At 35.9% G+C, this 21,426-nt stretch overlaps 1 protein-coding gene across 1 annotated transcript in view; it reads left to right on the top strand.

Annotated features, from left to right (window-relative positions):
- Positions 1 to 21,027, top strand: part of LOC6044876 (protein couch potato) — a 346,765-nt gene extending 325,738 nt beyond the window's left edge. The window contains exons 7-9 of the mRNA XM_038259795.1: positions 7,079 to 7,314; positions 8,339 to 8,711; positions 12,771 to 21,027. Of these exons, the coding sequence (XP_038115723.1) occupies positions 7,079 to 7,314; positions 8,339 to 8,711; positions 12,771 to 12,821 (660 nt within the window). The 3' untranslated portion in view covers positions 12,822 to 21,027. The remainder of the gene's footprint in view (positions 1 to 7,078; positions 7,315 to 8,338; positions 8,712 to 12,770) is intronic.
- Positions 21,028 to 21,426: the final 399 nt, after the last annotated feature.

Here is a 21,426-nt window from a genome sequence, read left to right as displayed (position 1 = left end):
TTGTTACGGCGGTAGACTCACCGGTCTTAACTCCAAGGAGTTCTCGGATGACTCAGACCATCCCAATAAGTTGTTACAACATTGCACTGAAGCCTTCCATACTCACTGAAGCAGTTTGGGTCGGATCCGTTTTCAAAACCTTGAAGTTTCGACTTGTTTCTATGGGATGCCTCTTGCACAAACGGTTCAAACGGATAAAAAAAGTGAAATCATGTTTCAATCATGCTAAGATATACAGTATGTAAAAAAAGTATTTACACCCCTTGGGCACTATGCACATTTTGTGATGAAACATGTAAAAAATTTAAAGTTTGACAGGAACCTAGTACTACGTTCGTGCCAAACATTTTGCTACAAAAAGCTCATGAAAAGATGATTTCTATAAAAAGTTATATAACAAATACTATTACGAAAATAAAAAAGGTGCAAAAAAAGTTTGTACACCTTTCGAAAAATTAACATAAATAATGTTATTTGTAGACAAATCACCATAAATCCAGTCTCCCAACTCCAAATAGGCATCCTTGACTGATTAAAAAAATAATTTGGATTGAGTATAAAGTTTACTAACTACTTAGTATAAAAGTTTATATAACTCTGGAAATTCTATATAAAACTTATCCAAACTTAATTTTGCAAACTTTTAATTCAACTTAATGTCAATATATTACCATAGAATTGCTAAATAAACATTTTGGAGTGGGTATAACACCGTTTTGGGGGTATTTGTATCGATAGAATAGATTTTTCGTTGGAATTTCGTACCAACCCGGAATTACGTCGTCGGAAAATCCGCCGGCATCCGATCCGGTCCACGATTCACAAGCCAACCTATGTAGAATCGTAAAGGGCATAAAATTTCCGATCTTTTGATACCCATACATCTAGGTTTTCTTTAAAACCTACGTTTTTAAATACCTGGGCAAAAAGTAAGTTTGATCCACGAGAACAAAAATCACGAAATTCCATACATTTTTGGCAGGTTGCTCAAACGAAACCATAACAACGTTTTTGCTTAGATATTTAAAAAACGTGGGTTTTATAGAAAACCTGGATGTATGGGTATCAAAAGATCGGAAATTTTATGCCCTTTGTGTTGCCACATAGGTTGACTTGTGAATTGTGGACCGGTTCAGATGCCGGCGGATTTTCCGACGACGTAATTCCGGGTTGGTACGAAATTCCAACGAAAAATCTATTCTATCGATACTAATACCCCCAAAACGGTGTTATACCTACTCCAAAATGTTTATTTAGCAATTCTATGGTAATATATTGACATTTATTTGAATTACAATTTTGCAAAATTAAGTTTAGATAAGTTTTGTATAGAATTTCCAGAGTTATATAAACTTTTATACTAAGTAGTTAGTAAACTTTATATTTGATCCAAATTATTTTTTTAATCAGTCAAGGATGCCTATTTGGAGTTGGGAGACTGGATTTATGGTGATTTGTCAACAAATAACATTATTTATGTTAATTTTTCGAAAGGTGTACAAACTTTTTTTTGCACCTTTTTTATTTTCGTAATAGTATTTGTTATATAACTTTTTATAGAAATCATCTTTTCATGAGCTTTTTGTAGCAAAATGTTTGGCATGAGTTTCTGAACAAAACGTAGTACTAGGTTCCTGTCAAACTTTAAATTTGTTACATGTTTCATCACAAAATGTGCATAGTGCCCAAGGGGTGTAAATACTTTTTTTACATACTGTATCAGAATTCATAGTTTTTGCTGATACGCGTCGAATGAAGTCAAGAAAATCGAAATCCATAATGAAACAGAGATTTTATAAATGATTTTAGAAATAGCAAAAATCCGATTTTTTTGTATATTTTTACTCAAAATGCTCAAACTTCAACAGCATGTAACTTTTGAACCCCGGGGTTTAGAGAGTTGGTCCAGAAGACTTATTTTCATGTCTCGGCGAGATCTTTCGAAAAAAGTTGGCCCCGTTCGTGTACATCCTTGGACCAAATTCGCCCATTCTCCTTTCAATTTCTGTACAAAAAGTTTCACAAAAAATGCTTCGAATTCACTTGAAAGTCTAGAGTTTTTTTTAAAAGGTCTTATAAGCTCTTGTGTTTCATATGTTTATAGGACCTATTAAAAAAAACTCTGAAAATGAAATATGAATTGAAAATTTCATGAAAAAAACAATTTTATTGAAATTATGGCTTTTTTTACAATTTTACCTCAAATTTGAATATCATTTCTTAAAATGCTTATACACTTAGTTAGGCCGTTGCAAAATATTTTTTGATGATTATGTCCCTCGAAAAGTCAGGGTCAAAAAATAAAAAAAAGTCTTAAAATTTAAATTACGAGTCATGGTTTCAACATTTAAATGAAAAATGTGTTCTAAAATGTCCAGTTTTTTGCCATCATTAGTTTCCAAAATATCTTTAGAATATAATAGCTTTACTTAGAAGTATTGACGAAAATCTTATTTCATAAAAAATCAAAACATTAATATTATTATTAATATGATTAATATTAATATTAATATGATTATCAATGCAGAAAAATAAATTTTAGACTGTTTTCAACTGATTAGACTTCTATTTTCATGGAAATTTTGAAGTTTTTTGTAAAAAAAAAATTACCCTCTGATTTTTCAGACCAATTTTGAAGGGGAGGGTGACGTAAACTTTAAAAAATATTTGCAATGGCCTTAAGTAAATATAAACATTGATTTTTTTACTTCGAAAATATATCATCAAATGTACATGGTACATTTGACGTGAAATAGTAGTTTTTGCAATTCCACTGTGAAACTGTAAACTTTTCCTGCCTTTCTGGAGAAACGAAACGGCCTACTTTTCCCTACGAAAAATAACAGAATGGAAAATTAATACCTTTCAATAACAGTGCTGGAAAGTTCTACTTTTCAGCACTGAAATGGGTGCTGAAAAGTTGAACTTTTCAGCACTAGTATTGAAAAGTAACATTTTTCAATATTGTTTTGTTTTGAACGATAAATTTACAAACACATGAATGTTTGACATAAAATTCCATTAAATCAGCGTTTTTAGGAATTGCAAAATAGTAGTTTATGCAACAAGTTGCAAAAAGAGGATTTTTTCAGCACGAGTCGTACATTTATCCAACGAGGTTCACCGAGTTGGATAAATACGAAGAGTGCTGAAAAAATCAAGTTTTGCAACGAGTTCCATACAACATTTTTTGCAATTCCAAAAAAACACACACTGAGTGAAATTTTATGTCAAATTTTCATGTATTTTGTCAATAAATCGTTTAAATCAAAAAAATGTTGAAAAGTGTTACTTTTCGAAACAAGTGCTGAAAAGTTCAACTTTTCAGCACCCATTTGAGTGCTGAAAAGTAGAACTTTTCAGCATTTATTTTGAAAAGTGTTGCTATTCGCTCTGTTATTTTTGGTACAGAAAAGTAGGCTATTTCGTCGTTCAAGAATGACAGGAAAAGTAAGTAATTTCACGACGGAATTGCAAAAAATGTTGTAAGCAACTCGTTGCAAAACTTGATTTTTTCAGCACTCGTCAAATTTTTTTTTAAATGTACAACTCGTGCTGAAAAAATCCTCTTTTTGCAACTTGTTGCATAAACTACTATTATGCAACAAGTTGCAAAAAGAGGATTTTTTCAGCACGAGTCGTACATTTATCCAACGAGGTTCACCGAGTTGGATAAATACGAAGAGTGCTGACAAAATCAAGTTTTGCAACGAGTTCCATACAACATTTTTTGCAATTCCAAAAAACACACACTGAGTGAAATTTTATGTCAAATTTTCATGTATTTTGTCAATAAATCGTTTAAATAAAAAAAATGGAGTGCTGAAAAGTAGAACTTTTCAGCATTTATTATGTAAAGTGTTGCTATTCGATTCTGTTATTTTTGGTACAGAAAAGTAGGCTATTTCGTCGTTCAAAAATGACAGGAAAAGTAAGTAGTTTCACGACGGAATTGCAAAAATAAAATTTAAGCACCTTAAATCTGATTTTACCACGATAAACTATGGCTATCAAAGTCACATTGGAATTCAAAATAAGAATTTTTGACGCGACTTTTTATGAAACACTGTTGAAAAAACTTTTTTTCTTCTAAAAACATTGTATGGACCTTGTGTGGCCCCAGTACATGTTTTAAAAATAAAAATCTTGATTCAAAGCGTACCAGTTGAAAAATATTTCAAAAATAAATCAAAATCTTATCATTGTCACCCCGGTTTACGGTATTTATGAATATTTTCATTTCTTGACATTCTCTCAAATTGGATAAACGGATGACAAAAAATTACTTCTGGTGGCATAGAAATCATGCCAAACAATAAACAAATCGATGCCTCTGTGCTCTCTTGTACAAAGCTTGCTGGGATTCCTATCTAGTTAGCATAAGAGAGCATAATGCACAGTAGTCTAGATCGCAAAATTAAGTGGAAAATTGATTTTCAAAAAATGATGAAGTTTTGAAGCTTTTGGTTTGGTTGAAAATTAGGGTGGTTCACTATTAGGATGATTTTGACAATCTAACTTTTCGGGATTTTTTGAGATTCTGGAAAGTTGTTGTACTTTCCAATCCAAGCGAACATTTTTATTTTTGACACGTCAATTTGGACTTAAGGGTCAAAAGTTACAGCCATTTTAAGGTAACAAAGATGAAAATTACAAACTTAAAAATCTCTTAAAAGCAAAGGTCAAATTTTAGGCCCCTGGTTGCATTCAAAAGCACTTCAAAAGCGGAAAAATCTCAGAGGTATTTTTTGTCTTCTTTAAACTCGAGATACCTTCATTTGAAAATGTATCATTTTCAAGGGAAAAGTGTATGGGATTAACCTAACCAAAATCAAAAATTGTACAACTATAAGGTTTTACCTGTAATTTTGCCCGCTGAATGTTGTCAAGTTTTGTGTTTCTATGTAAAATTATGATATAAACCCAATATTTTTACACTGGATCAATTCTGAGGGCAGATTCAGACTCAGATTTTGACACCAATTTTATAAGGCACTCAATTCCGAAAAAAATATTCTTATGGTTATTTCTTTAAACATTTTGAAAGAAAAATAATTTTAAAATCGCTACCGTTACTCAAATCGAAAGATATGTCATTTTGTAGGAAATTTGAAGTACTGTTCAAATCACATTCAAGCATTGAAAATTTCGAATGCACATGTCACAACACTCTATTGTACCCTAAAGTTGTATGGAAAAAATAAATAAAGTTGTCCAAATTTAGTGAGCACAGCATCTTTTTGGTTCCTATAGAGTCCTAAACAACTCCCCAAAGTTTGAAACGATTAGTCATCACTTTGCGCAAAGCGATTAAATGTTCCAAATAAACTTTCATGGGAAAAATATTTATTTTTTAATTTTGATTTTTGAAAAATCCACGTTTCACGCTATTGATATAGCTTTTTGCTTGAAAATCACGTTTCAGACGAGTTTTGAGAAACTTTGGGAAGTTGTTTAGGACCCCAAAAGGAACTGAAAAATTGCGGAGCTGGAAAATCAATTTTGTTACCCTAATGTCACAACAATCGTCCAAAGGGTAATTCTTATGCTAAATTTGCAGAATCACACAATTGAGTTTTAGGGGTTAAAATTTCGAAACCTTTGAAAAATGGTCAAAATTATCACATTTACATTTACTTTTTGGTGAAATTCTGATAACTCAACACGAAATCTTAAAATGAGAAATTCTAGGAAAAATTAGTATTAAATGAAAAATTGTCAACTTGACACTTAATTGGATGTAATAGAAACAAGATTTTAAATAAAAATGATAATCTTAGAGTAACAATACTTATAGAGGAAGCTTCAGTAATAAATGGTTTGTTCATCAAATGAAATTCCAACGCCTAACTGCTGCTCTGCAACAAACCTAAAGACGAACACTTTTTCATCGTCCGGCCCAAACAGCCTGCGTCCTTCGTTATGCCAGCCCTTACGCTTTCCATTCCAAATTAATTATCTCACAATTAGATTTTTCCATAGATAAGGCAAAAGTGCGAAAGTTATCCCCCCAAATAATCCCCAAAGTGGTTCCGAGGAAGAGGGACAGACAACTGTGCCTATATATCTACCCTGCTGACATCGATCCCGACCCTGTTGTTGTCCCGTGACATTCCATAATCTCTGGACGATTCCGAGGGGTTTAAGGGCAACCAAAGAGGGGACCGGCCCCCTGCCTGGTGGGCCCCGAGATGTCAGTGTTTAAATAAGTTTATCTTTTATCCGTGTCATAATGGTGACAGATTTTATGATTCGCCCCGTCCGTCCCGGCAACGAATTGAAACCAAGAGGAGGGCCAGGCCTGATGAAGATGAGCTAAGTGGCGGAAACGGAAAAGCTATTATCTGCGACAAGAGCTCACTGAGCTGAAGTGCGGAAAGGCAAGAAGTGATGATGTACAATTTTTAGTCCTGGCTTAAGTGGAAAACCACTACCACTGGCTGGTGGGGTCGGGTGGGGTTGAGGTTTAATAGTTTTTTTTTTTTTTTTTTGCTGAGGTTCGACCCCGTCCAATGTTGGTGCGAAGACATCAATTGGACGACGAAACAGTTATGATCTTCGAGTCATTTTGAGTGGCGCTCAGGTGAAGGAAAGGTGGGTGATGAATGCTTCCAATTTGCATGATAATGAAGTTTTAATTAAAAGCTGATGAATTAAATAGGTTGATAAATTGGAAAAACCTTGTAGCTTGAGTTTTAAATTCTGATGTGAATATTAAGGAACTTTTTTTAATTTTTTTAGTTAAACAGTTTTCAAATGGTGAAATTGCTGCCCTAAACCAAGCAAGGTTGTTTGCATTTGTCACCACATTGGTCCCAACACGTGTCCAAAGTTTTCATTCACACTTACCACATTGAATCATGAACTTTCCACAGTCCTTCTGCTCAGATGGTTAGATAAACCCCCAAAACCCCGAATCATAATCCCTTAAAATCCCTTGTCTCCCACACAGAGATCGAAAGTCAGTTTTATTTCATTTGTGCCAGAGACTGAAAGCCCGGCCAGTGTTGCCAGTTTCCCCGGAACAAAAAAAAACCCTCTCTATCTCTGTTTTATGTGTTTGTTATACTCGTTCTAGCAACAAATGCAAATGCCACACCCGTCAGCAATACATCCGGCGTCTATGCACGTGTCGGCCGGGCTGCCAGCGAACCATTTTTTACCGAGCCCGGCGCTGGCGAGCCCGGTTGGCAGCACCGGTGGCAACCCGGCCCCGAATCCGCCCCTCGCGGCCAATGCCCCCTGTTCGACCCTGTTTGTTGCTAACCTGGGCCAGTTCGTGTCCGAACACGAGCTCAAAGAGATATTCGCTAGGTGAGTCCCGCCTCCGAACCCCGTTGTTTCACTTTCCATCCCGTTCCCTGATCCAATCCTGACGTTTCTTTTTGTTTTTTTTTTTTTTTCGTTGCGTTTCCCACGAGATCCAACTCACTCCCAGGGGGTTTGGTTTAAACGGCTTTCGGCGCGATTCCGACGGAGATAATCCTTACTGCAGGGTCGAGTTTCTTTGATTTATTGGATTCCTGCCGCGAATCGGTTTACTACCTTCTGTTCCTTTCGCGGTCCTCGGAAGCTCGGATTAATTTTGATGTTTCCATTTAGTGTACTTGCCAAAACAAGATAATCAAAGCCGACGTAATGTTTCCCCCAAGATGTTTAAAATAGCAAAGCTGTTCCGGGAAAAACTTTAATAGAAGCGCTCCAGCGATGCCCTAATCTCGTTTCGTCGTAAACGTCGCAAACAAAACAAGATCCGAGCGCTTCAGATACCATAGCAGGGGCGTAATTAAATTTGTTTCTTTCCGGTGTTCCTCTTCCGTCTTCAGTCTCCCTGAAAGAAAAACATTAGAGATTTTCAAGAATTCCAACGAAAAGCGTTTATATTAAACATTCACTCTCCCACCTAATTCGCCACCATTGTCATCATCGTCATTGTCATAACCGAGCTCAATAAAAACAAAATAGAATTCTGCACCTTGTACGCACTCCCTGTTTAGCAGTTACTTCCCTCACCAAAAAGCAATATATTTGTTCCTACGCTCCTATCCCCAATTTACCTTAAGTTTGCAAAGTTACCCCCAAAACCCTCTAGCTGCATCCAATTATATAACCATATATATTTACTTTAAGATTGACTGTTCAAAACTGCACCTGTTCTAAAGAATGTATCTTGTATTTATCTATTTGTCATGTTTCAACACTCTGCTCACCACCCTATCAAACCAAAACAAACAAACAAAACAAAAAACTGCTCTCCTGCAACTACCACCCATCATCACCACCAACCACCAACCAACCAATCAACCAAAATCAACCCCAAAAATCAACCAATCAACAGTCTGCCTGGCTTTAGTCGCCTCCGTATGCACAGTAAGGGCACCTCCATCGCTGCTACCAATACTACTACTACTCCCACTATGAACGCTAACGCTGCTGCTGCTGGTAACCACTACCATGCCGCCGTCAACAACAACAACATCGCCAACTTTATCAACAACAACATGGCCGCCGCAGCCACCACCACCACCGTGCCGGTTGCGTTCGTCGAGTTCAAGGACGTGGCCACGGCGGCGGCCGCCATGAGCGCCCTCCAGGGCAAGTTCCTGCTCTCGTCGGACCGGGGCGCGATGCGGATCGAGTTCGCCAAGTCCAAGATGGCCGCCGACGCACCGTCCCACCACTTTTACCACCTGCACATGCAGCAGAGAGAAGTATGTGTCCTGAACTCCAAAAAAAAAAAAAACAAGCGCTTTAGCTCCACACCTGCCCCACTTTTCCACCTTTCTCGTTTCTTTTCCCCTTTCACAAACTATCCGTGCCCGCTGGATTTCTATTAGAACAAACATTTAACTGTCCGTAGTTTATAGATAGATGTTAGATATTGATAACATGCACACTAGTAACAAAACAGCAATATTTTTGTTTCAAACAGGTTTGACTTTCAATGCAAGCAAATCACTCACTCCAACATAGGTTTACATCAAATTAATTAAAGTTTTCATCAAATTCAACTCAAGAGTGTCAAAAAGTATTACTTTTCAGCATTCAAATTAATGCATTAAAGAACTTTTCAGCACTGTTATTTTTGGTCATTTCGTCAGTGATGGAAAAATTAATAGATAATTGGTGTTTTTTTTACCAAATTTTGACATTTAGCGAATCATCTTTGTTATGTTGAGACAGGTTTCCTGGCAGCCCTGTCAGCGTTCAATCAGGACATACGTCCGGAAATGTTTATAGCTGCGTTTCTTGTAAACCTTGGATCTTTTATTAACTTTTCTCACCAAGCATCTATTTTTTTTTTTTGCTTATAAATGTTACTATAAGAAACCAACATTTTTAGAGGTACAACGTACAACGTCAGCTACACATAATATAATTAAAGCAAATTCAGTCATTTTTTGTTATTTTTTAACAAATTTTGTAGCTGTAACAGATTCAACATACATTTGGCGTGGGAGAAATATACCATTTCAAATCAAACACTTATCTTCATCATATGGAGAGTTTGCTCGAGTAAAGCTCCAAAAATACTATTTAGGCTATAAACTTACCAGCAACAGCACCGCCTCGAGTAAGCACGCAAATGTATGCCACTTACTGGCCAAAAAGATCAAATTCCATGCACTTTTGTTCATAATTTCTATTTTGCGAGACCATTTCCCATCATTTTGTTGGCACACACATCCACACGCAAGCTAAACTGCTTAACGAAAGTCGCCATCAATATCTTTCCACTTGCGTTAACGTTTCCAAAGCGCTTAAGATATGAAATTGCTTCCAACTACCGGCAACATGTTCTTTTGAACATTAGTTAGTCACTCACTTGAAAAATAATCCCGAAACATGTAAATAATTAGCAAGCGCCATCAAAAAAACAAACGCGCCAAGTCTTTTGACTTCTGACTTTTGACGACCCATTCCAATCGAAGGCTGAAGAAAACCGAGCGAGAAGCGAAGGCAAATAAAGAACAAAGGGTGGCCACCAACACCGCCAGCAGAGCCTGTTGGAGTACGCCAGTGATGCCAGGAAAATTTCTCTATAAATGCTACTATTCATCAATTTTGGCAGCACTAAGCAGACCCAAAAGGTGCGCTGGAAGAAAAAAGAGCTAAGCTGAATATGGAAAAATGAGCGTGGCCAAATGCATTCTCGTCTGATTAGAATACATTTGGGAAATATTAAAAATATCAATACTAAATTTGAACAAAAAATTAACAAATTTTAACATGATTATTTACCAATAAAACTAAATTGAATTGAATATGTTTTAGAGCAAATAATAACTGAAATTTATATCCAAATCAAAAATTATTTAAAAGTGATTGAGAAATCGATCATATGACTTCATAAAGTCGTTTGGGTATAAACAAAAAATTGCTCTGTTTTCAAAAGTTAAGAGGAATTGACTGAATTTAAAGTATAAACGGTTTAAAATTAATTTGAAAAAAAATCTTGAATTGACACACATGAAAAATGAAAAAAATAATAAATTCATTTTTCAAGTTTTTATTAGTTAAAAAAACGAAACTAAACTAAACTAAACTATTGGCACTACGCCCCCCGGGGCATGGCCTTCCTCTAACGTGGGATTTCTGCTCCAGCGCCTCTGACGAGACAGGAGAAACCGGGACCGACGTTTTACTTCACCATCCGATAGAAGCTCAGTGGATAAGGCGGGAATCGAACCCGCGTCTCATAGCATCATCGGGATCGGCAGCCGAAGCCGCTACCCCTGCGCCACGAGACCCACCCAATTTTTATTAGTTGCATTCCTGTATTTTGGCTTTATAGTCCTTTACTGTATTGGAAATAGGGGAACAGCATCTAATTCCAGCGTGCCTCAGAACTATGACATTCAATTAGCCAATTAAAAGCGTTTTCAACTGAAATCGAGTGATGATTAGATCAATAAGAAGTGAGCAAGCAAGTTTCTATCGAAAGTTTTGCAAAATTAGATGTTTAAATAGTGAAAATTAGCAAATTGGATGGAGTTAGGAGCGAGTGCTTAACCTGCCAAACATACGAGAATTTCCCCTTCTCCGGCATTTATTATACTTTTAAAATGTTTTGAGCACAACCATTTTGAGCTTTTAAAACATGCCCTAAATTGCCTTTTTTTAATTTCTCAAAACTTTACTAGTTGTAAGTAAAATATTCGAAACTTATTTAAAATTAACAATTTGGTCAATTTGGAACCATTTTCCGACAGATCGTGCTCAAAGTTCCAAATTTTATGGTGAATAAAGAGATGTTTGCGTGACACAAATAGGAACGCTCTCCCTTAATGTTATATTCTTTATAATGATCAAATAACAATAAAAATGCTGTAGAGCAATTCTCTCAAGAATTTAAGAGTCAAAACTGTGGCAACCGTCCAAACAAAAATGCTATTCAAATATATTCAAATATATTTATCAAAAAAAAACTAATTTAAAAAGAGAAGGCTGAAAAAAATGATATTTTATTTTGAATAGTAATAGCAAATGTGTAAACTTAAAGAACTTTACATGAATTTTAAGTTTTACCCCTAATAATTGTTTTGTTAACAACGTGACATTATTACCTGAAAGTTACCTGTAATTTTTCTTCAAAGGTTTCGTTATTACCGATCTCTCGAATCAAATATTTTCAAAATTTGCAAGTCATCCTCAACATTTGAAAAGGCTATAATACTTTTATTTTCGACCAGAAATACCCGTTCTCAAAAACCACATTTATGAATACTTCAATAGCCTTTTTGTATGGACAGTTGTAAAAAATGTATGAAAATTGTATGGACAGAAATGCAAAACAAAAATTCGTTGTCAACAGTCTCAGTAAATTGTTCTGTAATTATTTCACTTCAACTCACTAAACAATGAATTTAATTTTTATTTTCAAAAATTTTCACAATTTTTATGCGAGTAAAAATTGATATATGCAAAAGGAATGATTTTTCGTAAATTATCTAACAAATGTTCAGACAAATTTAAAAATTAAATCGGAATCTAATTTGTTTGCAAAAACAAGGCTTTAAATAGCTTCTTTTGACACAGGAAAGGAATGGGCAAAATTTCATCCTTATCGAAAAATATAAATTATTCTTGATTTGGTAATACATACGCACAAAGAAATATTTCGGATTGTTACATAATTTATGATGAAAAAAAAGTTTGATTTTTTTTATTTTAATATTGATTGCTACCTAGGAATTCCTAGACTTTAGAAGTGATATTTTTAAGAAAACTCTTCCATAGATTCCATCAAAAATGAATGAAGATGAACAATAGATTTTCTCTGCTTTTCATATTATTGCCATTTCAACACTTAAAATCAAAAACATGGTTACACTTTTATTTCAGAGCAAATATTTTATAACAATATGCACAAGTTAACAGAAATCAGCAAAAAAAAAATCAGGTAGTTACCATAATTCAAATATTTTGTACGATGAATCAAATACTTGTGCGTTAAATTTTGTTTTTGAAAAATTCTTACATAACACAAGCCACACTTTTGTTGTAAAATATCAACTAGCATGATCCTCACAGCAAAATTGCATGTAAATATATTTGCACAACCTAGAGACACCCGAAAATTGTCACACCATAAATAAAATCAATCACCCCAGAGCTTCCATGATCATTTCATTCTGTTTCGACAAAAAAGATCCAAAATCAACCAAATCCATTAAATGTTTTTGTCTTTGTCTGATAGCTTAACCGTTTCCCAAACCCGAACCTCAAACCCACTAATCGCCACCTTTTTCCCACCGACCTATTTCTAGGGGAGCGGGTATGGAGCCAAGAATGGAACACCATTTGGGGAAGAAGAGTGAACGAACCGATCTCAACACGTATCTAATGGCAACAACTTGACAGCAGCAGCAGCAGCAACAGCACCAGCAACAACACCATCATCAACAGCAAACTCATCAACATCTGCAAACCACCGCCTACGGCACTAACGGATCTACCGGGCTAGGCTACGGCAACGGGCTGTACCAGTTGGCCACCGCCATTCCGCGAGCATGATTCGTCGACATCGTCTAGAGCAGATCTGCCCGCGTGGAACGAGTTATCTTCTATGTTTTTACTTTGTTTACAAACCGCAAAGTCACAAGTTTTTTCTTTTTGTCGGAGAAAATGAGAGAATGTGATATGGAACCTGATCATCCGGATTATTCAGCTGATTACGAAGAACCAAATGTGCCCTAACAACCGTTGAATAATGAAATACTTTGTTGACCGTTTGGTTTCCCCATTTTTCGATTGATTGTTGTATTTTTAGAACCTTTTTGTTGATCGTACAAAATTACCTTGATGGAGGAGCAAGCATGTGTGTAGGAATGAAGGTACGAAAATATATAGAAGAAAATAAACATGTGATTAGGGTTTCAAGACGTTACATTTATTTTTGCGAGACTACGAACACAAGGAAGAACAACAACAACGGTAGTTTTTTAGAAAAAACAACGGCAACAAGCAATAACAGTTTATTGTAAATGAAAATATCCATACATATCAAGGGGATTTATATAGAGGTAACGCAAAAAAAAAAAATCAACTGAAACGAGAATGATAGTTTGTAAAACTGAACGCGCGTGTACTAGATTTGTAAGGTTCAAAAACACATGGTAGAGATATCGAGTGATACGCAGGGTCGCAGTAGGCGATGCTACGATCGGGAGGTACTTCGACGGAAAGGTCCGGCAGGTAGGCAGTGTTGTAGATCACTCATTTCACCCAACCCCCTAACGTTAGCCTATTCTGGTGAGATTCAAGTAGTAGAGCTGCAACTTTGGCTGGCAAACAAGCTTGCTTGCGGCTATCTAACAGACAACACACACACAACCTTAAGCAGAGGATTAATCAACTACCCCCTTTACCAAATTTAACCTTATCCCAAAAATTAAACAAATATAAAGTTAATGCAACAACTTACACTAGAGGTAACCATTGTTTAGCGTGTAATATCTCACAAAGTGGCCAGCTGCGGTCCGCCATCTGTGGAAGTCTCCAGCAAAGCTCGTGTCAGTTACCGTCAATTAGATACTACTAGAGGACACCAAAGAATTTTACAAGTTCCTACCAAAAAAAAAGCGAGGAAACAATTTTAAGACAAATTTCTCAATCACAGAAGCTACATCATACCAAAGCATAGCAAAGGAATGTAAAATTGGACAACACTCAAGGAACCACTTGGAAGCAAACAAAATCAACCACGTCGAGATGCTGGCGGATTTCCGCAGAGGTCCGGACCCCACTTGGCGTTCGTTATTGTAAACTGTCATTGAAACACGCATGAACACATGAACATAGCAATAAGTAGTGAAACTATATTTAGGTGTATGATTTAGTGAGTGAACCTAGGCTTCTAAGTATTTCCGTATAGACATTGACACAACAACTTTCAGAAGAATGAAACAGCAAGAACAATGCGAGGAGCGAGGCGGGCTCAGCAACCCCGCCAGGGGTGCGCTGACCCAAGGTAGCAGGCGTGCGATCCGGAACTCGTGCAAGAGTCCGGAGTACCACAACCGGCAAGGTAGAGAAGAAAAAATCAGCAAGAAGAAGCGAATAATCATTCCGTCCAATACAGTGTGTAGTTAAATCGGATGGGTGCGGATCTGTTCTCAAGACGACAATCTGCATCTTACTCCGGGCCTGCGCAGGGGTTCAGGGCTCTAAGGAACATCGAGGCCGGCCAATCGGGCCGAAGCCTGTCCGGCCCTTGCGTGGGAGCAAAATTTCATACATATCAGCTTTTGGGTTAAACTTTTAAGCGTAGCATAAACCATGAAAACAGTTAGCTTAAGGAAACCCCCCCTAATCTTTAAGTGACACACACACATTTATCGACTCAAGAATTAAGCAAATTAAAGCAACAGACAACTGCTTGCCGAGGAGACCAACTGCTGACAATGCTAGACGAGCGAGCTGAATAGAAGACGTCAGATGCGGAGTTTGGTGGTTTGTTTGGTTGCCGTAATCGCCATTTCGTTAGAAATTAAACGCCTTTTTGAAGCTGTTTGATGACAGCTGTCCGTTTAACGGCGGATAGCTGAACTGTCAAACGAAACAGTAGATCGTTTAACGGCGTACTTTGTTTGACAGTTTGCGGGTGAGAATTTAGGTTACCTCTTTGATGATTTTTATTGAACTGCCTTGATTCAAGCAATGAAAACAAAAAAATGATGGCCGACTCGATCCAATCGATGCAGAACACAGTGTTTTAAAGCGCAAAAAATGCTCATTTTTTATGCTCTATATGTTCGGATCCGTCAAACAAATTCAAGCAAAACAGTGTAAAAGTATTGAAAAGGGTCTGTAAATAAACAGTTCATCCTAATTATATCAGACGTAAAAGATTTATGAAAGTGCGCAGGATGCACTGTTTGTTGATAGACAAACTACGATCCTTTTACACACTTTTACAAAGAACTACTTTTATAAATTTTTATTCAAGAAACATTCTGACAATTTCAAAAGAACCTGGCTAGCTTGTCGCTAATGTAAACAAAGATGTACGATGTGATTTGTTTTCATTTTATCGACTCCCCTAAGCACACGTTGAAGCATACAAAATTGCTGCCGAATCTTTTCCGAAAGAGATCCGGAAACAAAATCCGGCAGCAAGGTTAAGCTGATTAAATTTTGAAGTTAGCTGAAGTAGTCCAAAAGTTTGGTTTTCGACTTTCTTCATGACAGAGGAGAAGTTGCGTGTCATGCCGTCTGTACCGATGATAGCGCCACTGTTTTGATTTCAGTTTGGTCGCAAAGTTAAGGGCAGGTAACTCAACGTCACCCAACCAAAGTCAATCAACATTGAGGTAACGTAAACTCAGGCTCGAAAACTGTCAAAATTTGAATCCAAATGCTAACAAAATGGCGGTTGCGTCAAGTTGGCAAGACGCTTCGAAAGCATCTATCTGGAATTAACAGTAGGATATGTAGCTTGAATGAATGTTATTGTAATAAAATATGTGATAAATGACTTAGCAAAAAAAAAGGATGTTGAACAAAGCCGCAAAAATTTACAGAGAAAAAGCAAACTTGACAAACTTTTTGTGATCAATCACAAGAGAGTCAGGTTTGAGCCCAAAAAAAGAAAAACAACTAAAACAACTGACGTTTTAACAAACCGGAAAATTCAGCAAACAACAAATGTTTCACTTGTTTATATGTACACGGCTTAGTGAGTGTAGGTGTAACTTTTAGTAACCGGAAGATATCGTTTCAAGCAGAGACAAACAAAAAAAAACAAGAAAAAACAACACCGTATAAATGAATGGAACTAATTTTAAGGACCTCCATACAGGCGCGTTTTTTGAACGATCTTTTTTAGCGTTTAGTGAATGTGTCGGATTTACTAATCAAACTTTAAATGCCTTCTAGCTTTATTTTACACACAACTTGTTGACTATACCGCTGATCTTTGCGACGCTAAGTTTCATAAATCTGTCTGGTTTTTGGGTTTTGATTCATCCGTTTTGTGAGAAAGACAAAGCAGAAAAACTACAAAAAATATCCCCCAAAAATAAACAAACAAAAAAAAACACACGCAAGCTAGACTAATTAACGATATAAAAGAAAATATTCAATGGGAAAAAAGTGTTACGATAAATCAACAATTCAAACATATCAATTTCGTGCCCGATCATATTGAAGAGAAATTTATTGATGAAATGTAAGCAAATATTATTAACAGTAGCTGACGAGAATATAATATATTAACTATACATTTATTAACTACTATGATGAAACAAAAGAGGAAGAAAAATATCACTTAAAGTAACAAAAAAAAACAATTAAATAATACGCTGCAAACAATGTGAACATGTTAAGCAAAAACAAAAGAAAATATTGATGTATCTGTTCGATTAATTACGCTAAGATCAACACCGAAATCGGTCAAAAACAAACACATTACACATACACACACACATACCTACAAACAACACACGTACTACTTTTTAAAAGCTGTCGCTTCATTTTCCGTCCCGAGGCTAGACCACAAACCAAAACAAACCCTATAAAAACAATAACAATGCCACCCACACACGCACGCGCTTCAAGACGAAAACTTTCGAAATTTAAAAGAATGAAAAACAAACAAAAGAAAAACTATGAGCTTCTCCACCCTTGAAACTGAAATTCGTGATTTTGACAATCAATTGCAACCATCTTTACAGCGAGGGCGCGCTGGCAACACTGTCGGGGCGCGATCGCAAACGAGCACCTTTTTACGCACCGAATGACAAGAAAAAGAACAAAAAAAAAAACGAGAATTCCCGATCCTCGGGATTCGAACTGACGACGGCGCGGTGTGAATGGTGGGAGGGTTGGTTGAACGGCTTGGTCTGGCCTCTTTTTAGCTCTAATTTTAAGTTTTGGCTTTTTCTGTCCTGTTCTCTCAAATTTGTTGAAGAAAAAAATTAACCAAAGATATGTATTTTATTATTTAAATTATTTATTTATTCTAAAAGCCAATGCTAATTTATTTTAATGCTTTATTTCTAATTAAACAAATTATATGTAGCGGTAAACATGATTATATATTTTGTTTGGATACATGATACTAAAATATTAAAATTGATAAGCAGTGAATATTTAGCTATAGCGTATGTAGTACAATGGAATGTAATATCTAGACAAAACAAAATCATAGAAGGATGTTAATTAAACAAATTTAACATATGTCAAAACAGTTTCGACAACTATTCAATAACCACATGAGTTTGGAACCGAAAAAATAAGGAACGAGAACTTTAGTGTTGACGTGCAGCAAGGCAAAGTTTGACCCTAAGACCTTTCGCTTAACGACTCGTCAACGGAGCAGAATAACATACGCTGATCTACTACGGCAAATACAAGCAATTAAACTTACGCTATCTCACTTGTTTTGTTTGTACACATACCAGATTCGATATAACTAACAAGAAGACATAAGCAAGTAATGGAACATCGCAAAAAGAAACAAAGAAAACAAACTCACAAATATCTTAATACGATAACTGTTATCAATTTATATAGAACGGAATGAAATGAGTAACAAAAGAAGCAAAAAAAAAAATAAAGAAAATGACAATTCTACCAAAAACGCCTTCAGCGACATCTACAAACTCGTAGCTGAGACTCTTACCTAGTCAAATATTTTTATAACTAAACAAAACAATAAGGGAATAAAACCAACCAACAATTCTGGCAACACGGGTCGCGCGCGCTCGCGATCCGACTTTAGGCTCGAGCTCACCCTCACCAGCACACTTTAATCGCTTCTCAGCAAACAGAAATTTACTTTTCTCTGTTTTCTCCCCCCACGACAAAAAAATCGCACGCAACTGGCAACACTTCCCCCTGCAGCGCAACTGTCATTTCTCTATCGCGATGTCACCCACAACACTGACACAATCTTTCGCATGAATCTCCCCGGAGGTAACAAACACACACACACAGACACCAAAGTGTTGCGAAAATGTTTCATGAAAAACTGTCAACAGCAAACAAAGCAAATTGAGTCAAACTTTTGTTTTCTTGTGATTATCGAATATGCACGAACACACACACACCAAGGTAAAAGCGCCGTCAAAAGAAAAAAATAAGCAGCAACACACAAATACACTTACATAAACATAAACACTAGCGCAGTGACACTTGTTTAAGGTAAAAGTTATGAAATTGCACAGAATTAGTGACAAGTTTAAGGAAGTTCTTCGGTTTGAGGTTACTACCTACACACCCCAAACAAATACAAACAAAGCAAAATCTCTACGTTTGTATTAATGGTGCACAATGTTCTCTATTGTTTTACTCTTTTAAATCCCTCTCTATCTCGATAAGTCACCCGCTCCACCCCCCTCCCTCCACTTTCTTTTAACGCGTTTGTTTATTTGATTTTGGTTTTACACTCTTTCTTTAGATGTTTTCAATTATCTGACGGTACATTGTTGTTGAAAGAATTGAAATGATTTCGATAATAATTTTAACTGTACGATATATGAACAAGAGGAAATTTTTGACAAATATTTTTATCTATTCTTAAAAAGTGATAAAGTATATTGAAGTAAAGAGAAAAAAAACAAGAAGAATGGAAATAATATTGAAACTTTTTATGAAAATCTTATATATTATTGTAATAGTACTAGATCAAAAAGTGGTTTAACAGCAGACGAAGTAAAAAGAAGATGGTGAAGAAAGACGAAGAAGAAAGTAATAAACTAAATTAATATATTAAGCGGACAAGCAGCATAATAAGGCGCTGAACAGAATCTCAATCCGCTTGCAGAGAGTGGAGCTGAAAAAAAGAGAATCTTTCATGATGAATGTGATTAACGTGTTTTTCTTTGTAAGCTAGAATTTGTTCCAAAGATTATTTTCCCTTTTACGTTTAGAATTTTTAAAGACACTCGTGTTTTCTTTCGTATTTTTGCGATAAGTTTTATGACGTTCCAGCCTGCGGCTGCCCAGCGCTGAGTAGAAGTGAGTGTAATGGTTTCATCAAAAGAAAGAGTCCCCGTTACTCTTCACACATGTTTAACGTACACAAATAAAAGCACATTACATGACTGACCTCAAGTCACCCCAACTCATACTCAAAATTAGCCTTCTACAATTCATTACCATAAAATAACTGAAAAAAAAAACTAAAGTATTACGAGCTTTTCCGAAACTTTTAACCTCCTTCCCCGTTTTCCCCTCAAAAGTAAAAAAAAAATGCAATTTTGCTCACCTAGCTTGACTGGCAGCACTGGAACGTCGCATCACTTAATTATTGTGCACTGTTATATTTTTAATAGAAGAAAACTCCTAATCGAAACTACTGTTCTGAATTGTTAGCTTTTCAGTTTCTCAATTTTTCTCTCACTGTCTCACACACACACACGGCATCTTTTGCGTTTCGGTTCGACTCTTTATTTCACAAGAGCACTGTTTGTGTTTCTCGTTTGAGCGAGCTCAAAACTCTTCTTTCTGAACAAACTTTGAAAAGAGAAAAAAAATCTTTATTGAGAGCTTTTCGTTTCGTCAACTCTTCATTTATCATCTACCTTTCGTTTTATCTTCTTCTTTTCCAAGAAGACATACAATTCAGAACAGGAATGGCCTTAAATACAATTTTTAAAGAAAATATAAGAATAATATGTAATAAAAATAAAAGAAAGGATATTTAAATTGATTTTTTAAGGTTTTTAACAAAGACGACAAGGAAAATTCAATTAACATACATAACATAAAATATTACTTTAACAAAACTTTAAAAAATATCAAACAATACACACAAGGAAATCATTCAAACCAAACAAAACAGTTTACGAATATGGATCAACGCAAGAAAAAGTTAGCAATTAACCGTTACGAAGAAAAAAAATAAAACTCATTATATTCAAAACCCCTACGTCCCAGACCTGAATGTTTAATTTTCGAGATAAAAAAAAACAAAACAACAAACGATCCACACAATGACAGAAAGAGAAAAATGGCAAAAATAGAAAACGATCAAACAGTCATTCCAAGGAAAAATCAGTGAGATGATTCAAAGAGACAGCCGTGATAATGAAGTGAAGAAATTTAAGGGATGACTCAAGAATAATGATAAAAAGCACACTGAAATGTATCTCAGCGAAAGAGTTGCAAAAAGAAATATACAAAAGGCGCACTCACGCGAGAGAATGTCACCAAACGCACTCTCTCTCGCTCACACATACATACACGTACACAAACTGAAACGAGCGAGCAAGGCAAGAAAGAACAAAAATCCAGGTGAAAATTGATTTGACAAAAATAAACAAAACATAACATTACACAAATCGAACCATCTTTTCATCCTGGCATCTAACCAAAGCGAGAAACCGGAGTTAAACAACATAACACGCAAGTAACGATAACGAGACAAACAAAAAAGAAGAGGAAAACCAAACAAATGATGGAAGAAAAACAACTGTACTAACTATCAAATGCTAGATATAATTAACATTGTATAGGGTCCAAAGGTGGGGAAAAAGTAATGAATAAATTACAAATAAATTAAATATGTAATAACATAAACAGGTTGCTGCTTTTTTTACTTCAAATCCGAAATATAAAAACTAACTTAATCCACCTATGTGGTTGGTGCCTTCCTCACTCTTTTCCAACAATGGGTGATATGTGATATGATGGGTTTGGACACAGATTTGGTAAAAAAAACACACATATCACTCAAGGGCTCATAAGTGGCATCATAAGTGGTCATAGCTTGATACAGAGTTGCCAGATCGTCAATGTTATGGACTCGTTGGAAAGGTCTTTCGATTACCTAACCAACGATGGGTTGGATGATGGATCCGGACATCGTTTACATACATTTAAGTGAGATCCGGCTACAAAAAAAAGTACATAAATATCACTTAAGTGGTCAGAACTCGAGACAGGGTTGCCAGATCATCAATGTTTTAGCCTCGTTGG

This window comes from Culex quinquefasciatus, chromosome 3 (genome assembly GCF_015732765.1).
Source record: "Culex quinquefasciatus strain JHB chromosome 3, VPISU_Cqui_1.0_pri_paternal, whole genome shotgun sequence".
Classification (NCBI taxonomy): domain Eukaryota; kingdom Metazoa; phylum Arthropoda; class Insecta; order Diptera; family Culicidae; genus Culex; species Culex quinquefasciatus.
This window is presented reverse-complemented; position numbering and strand designations above follow the sequence as displayed.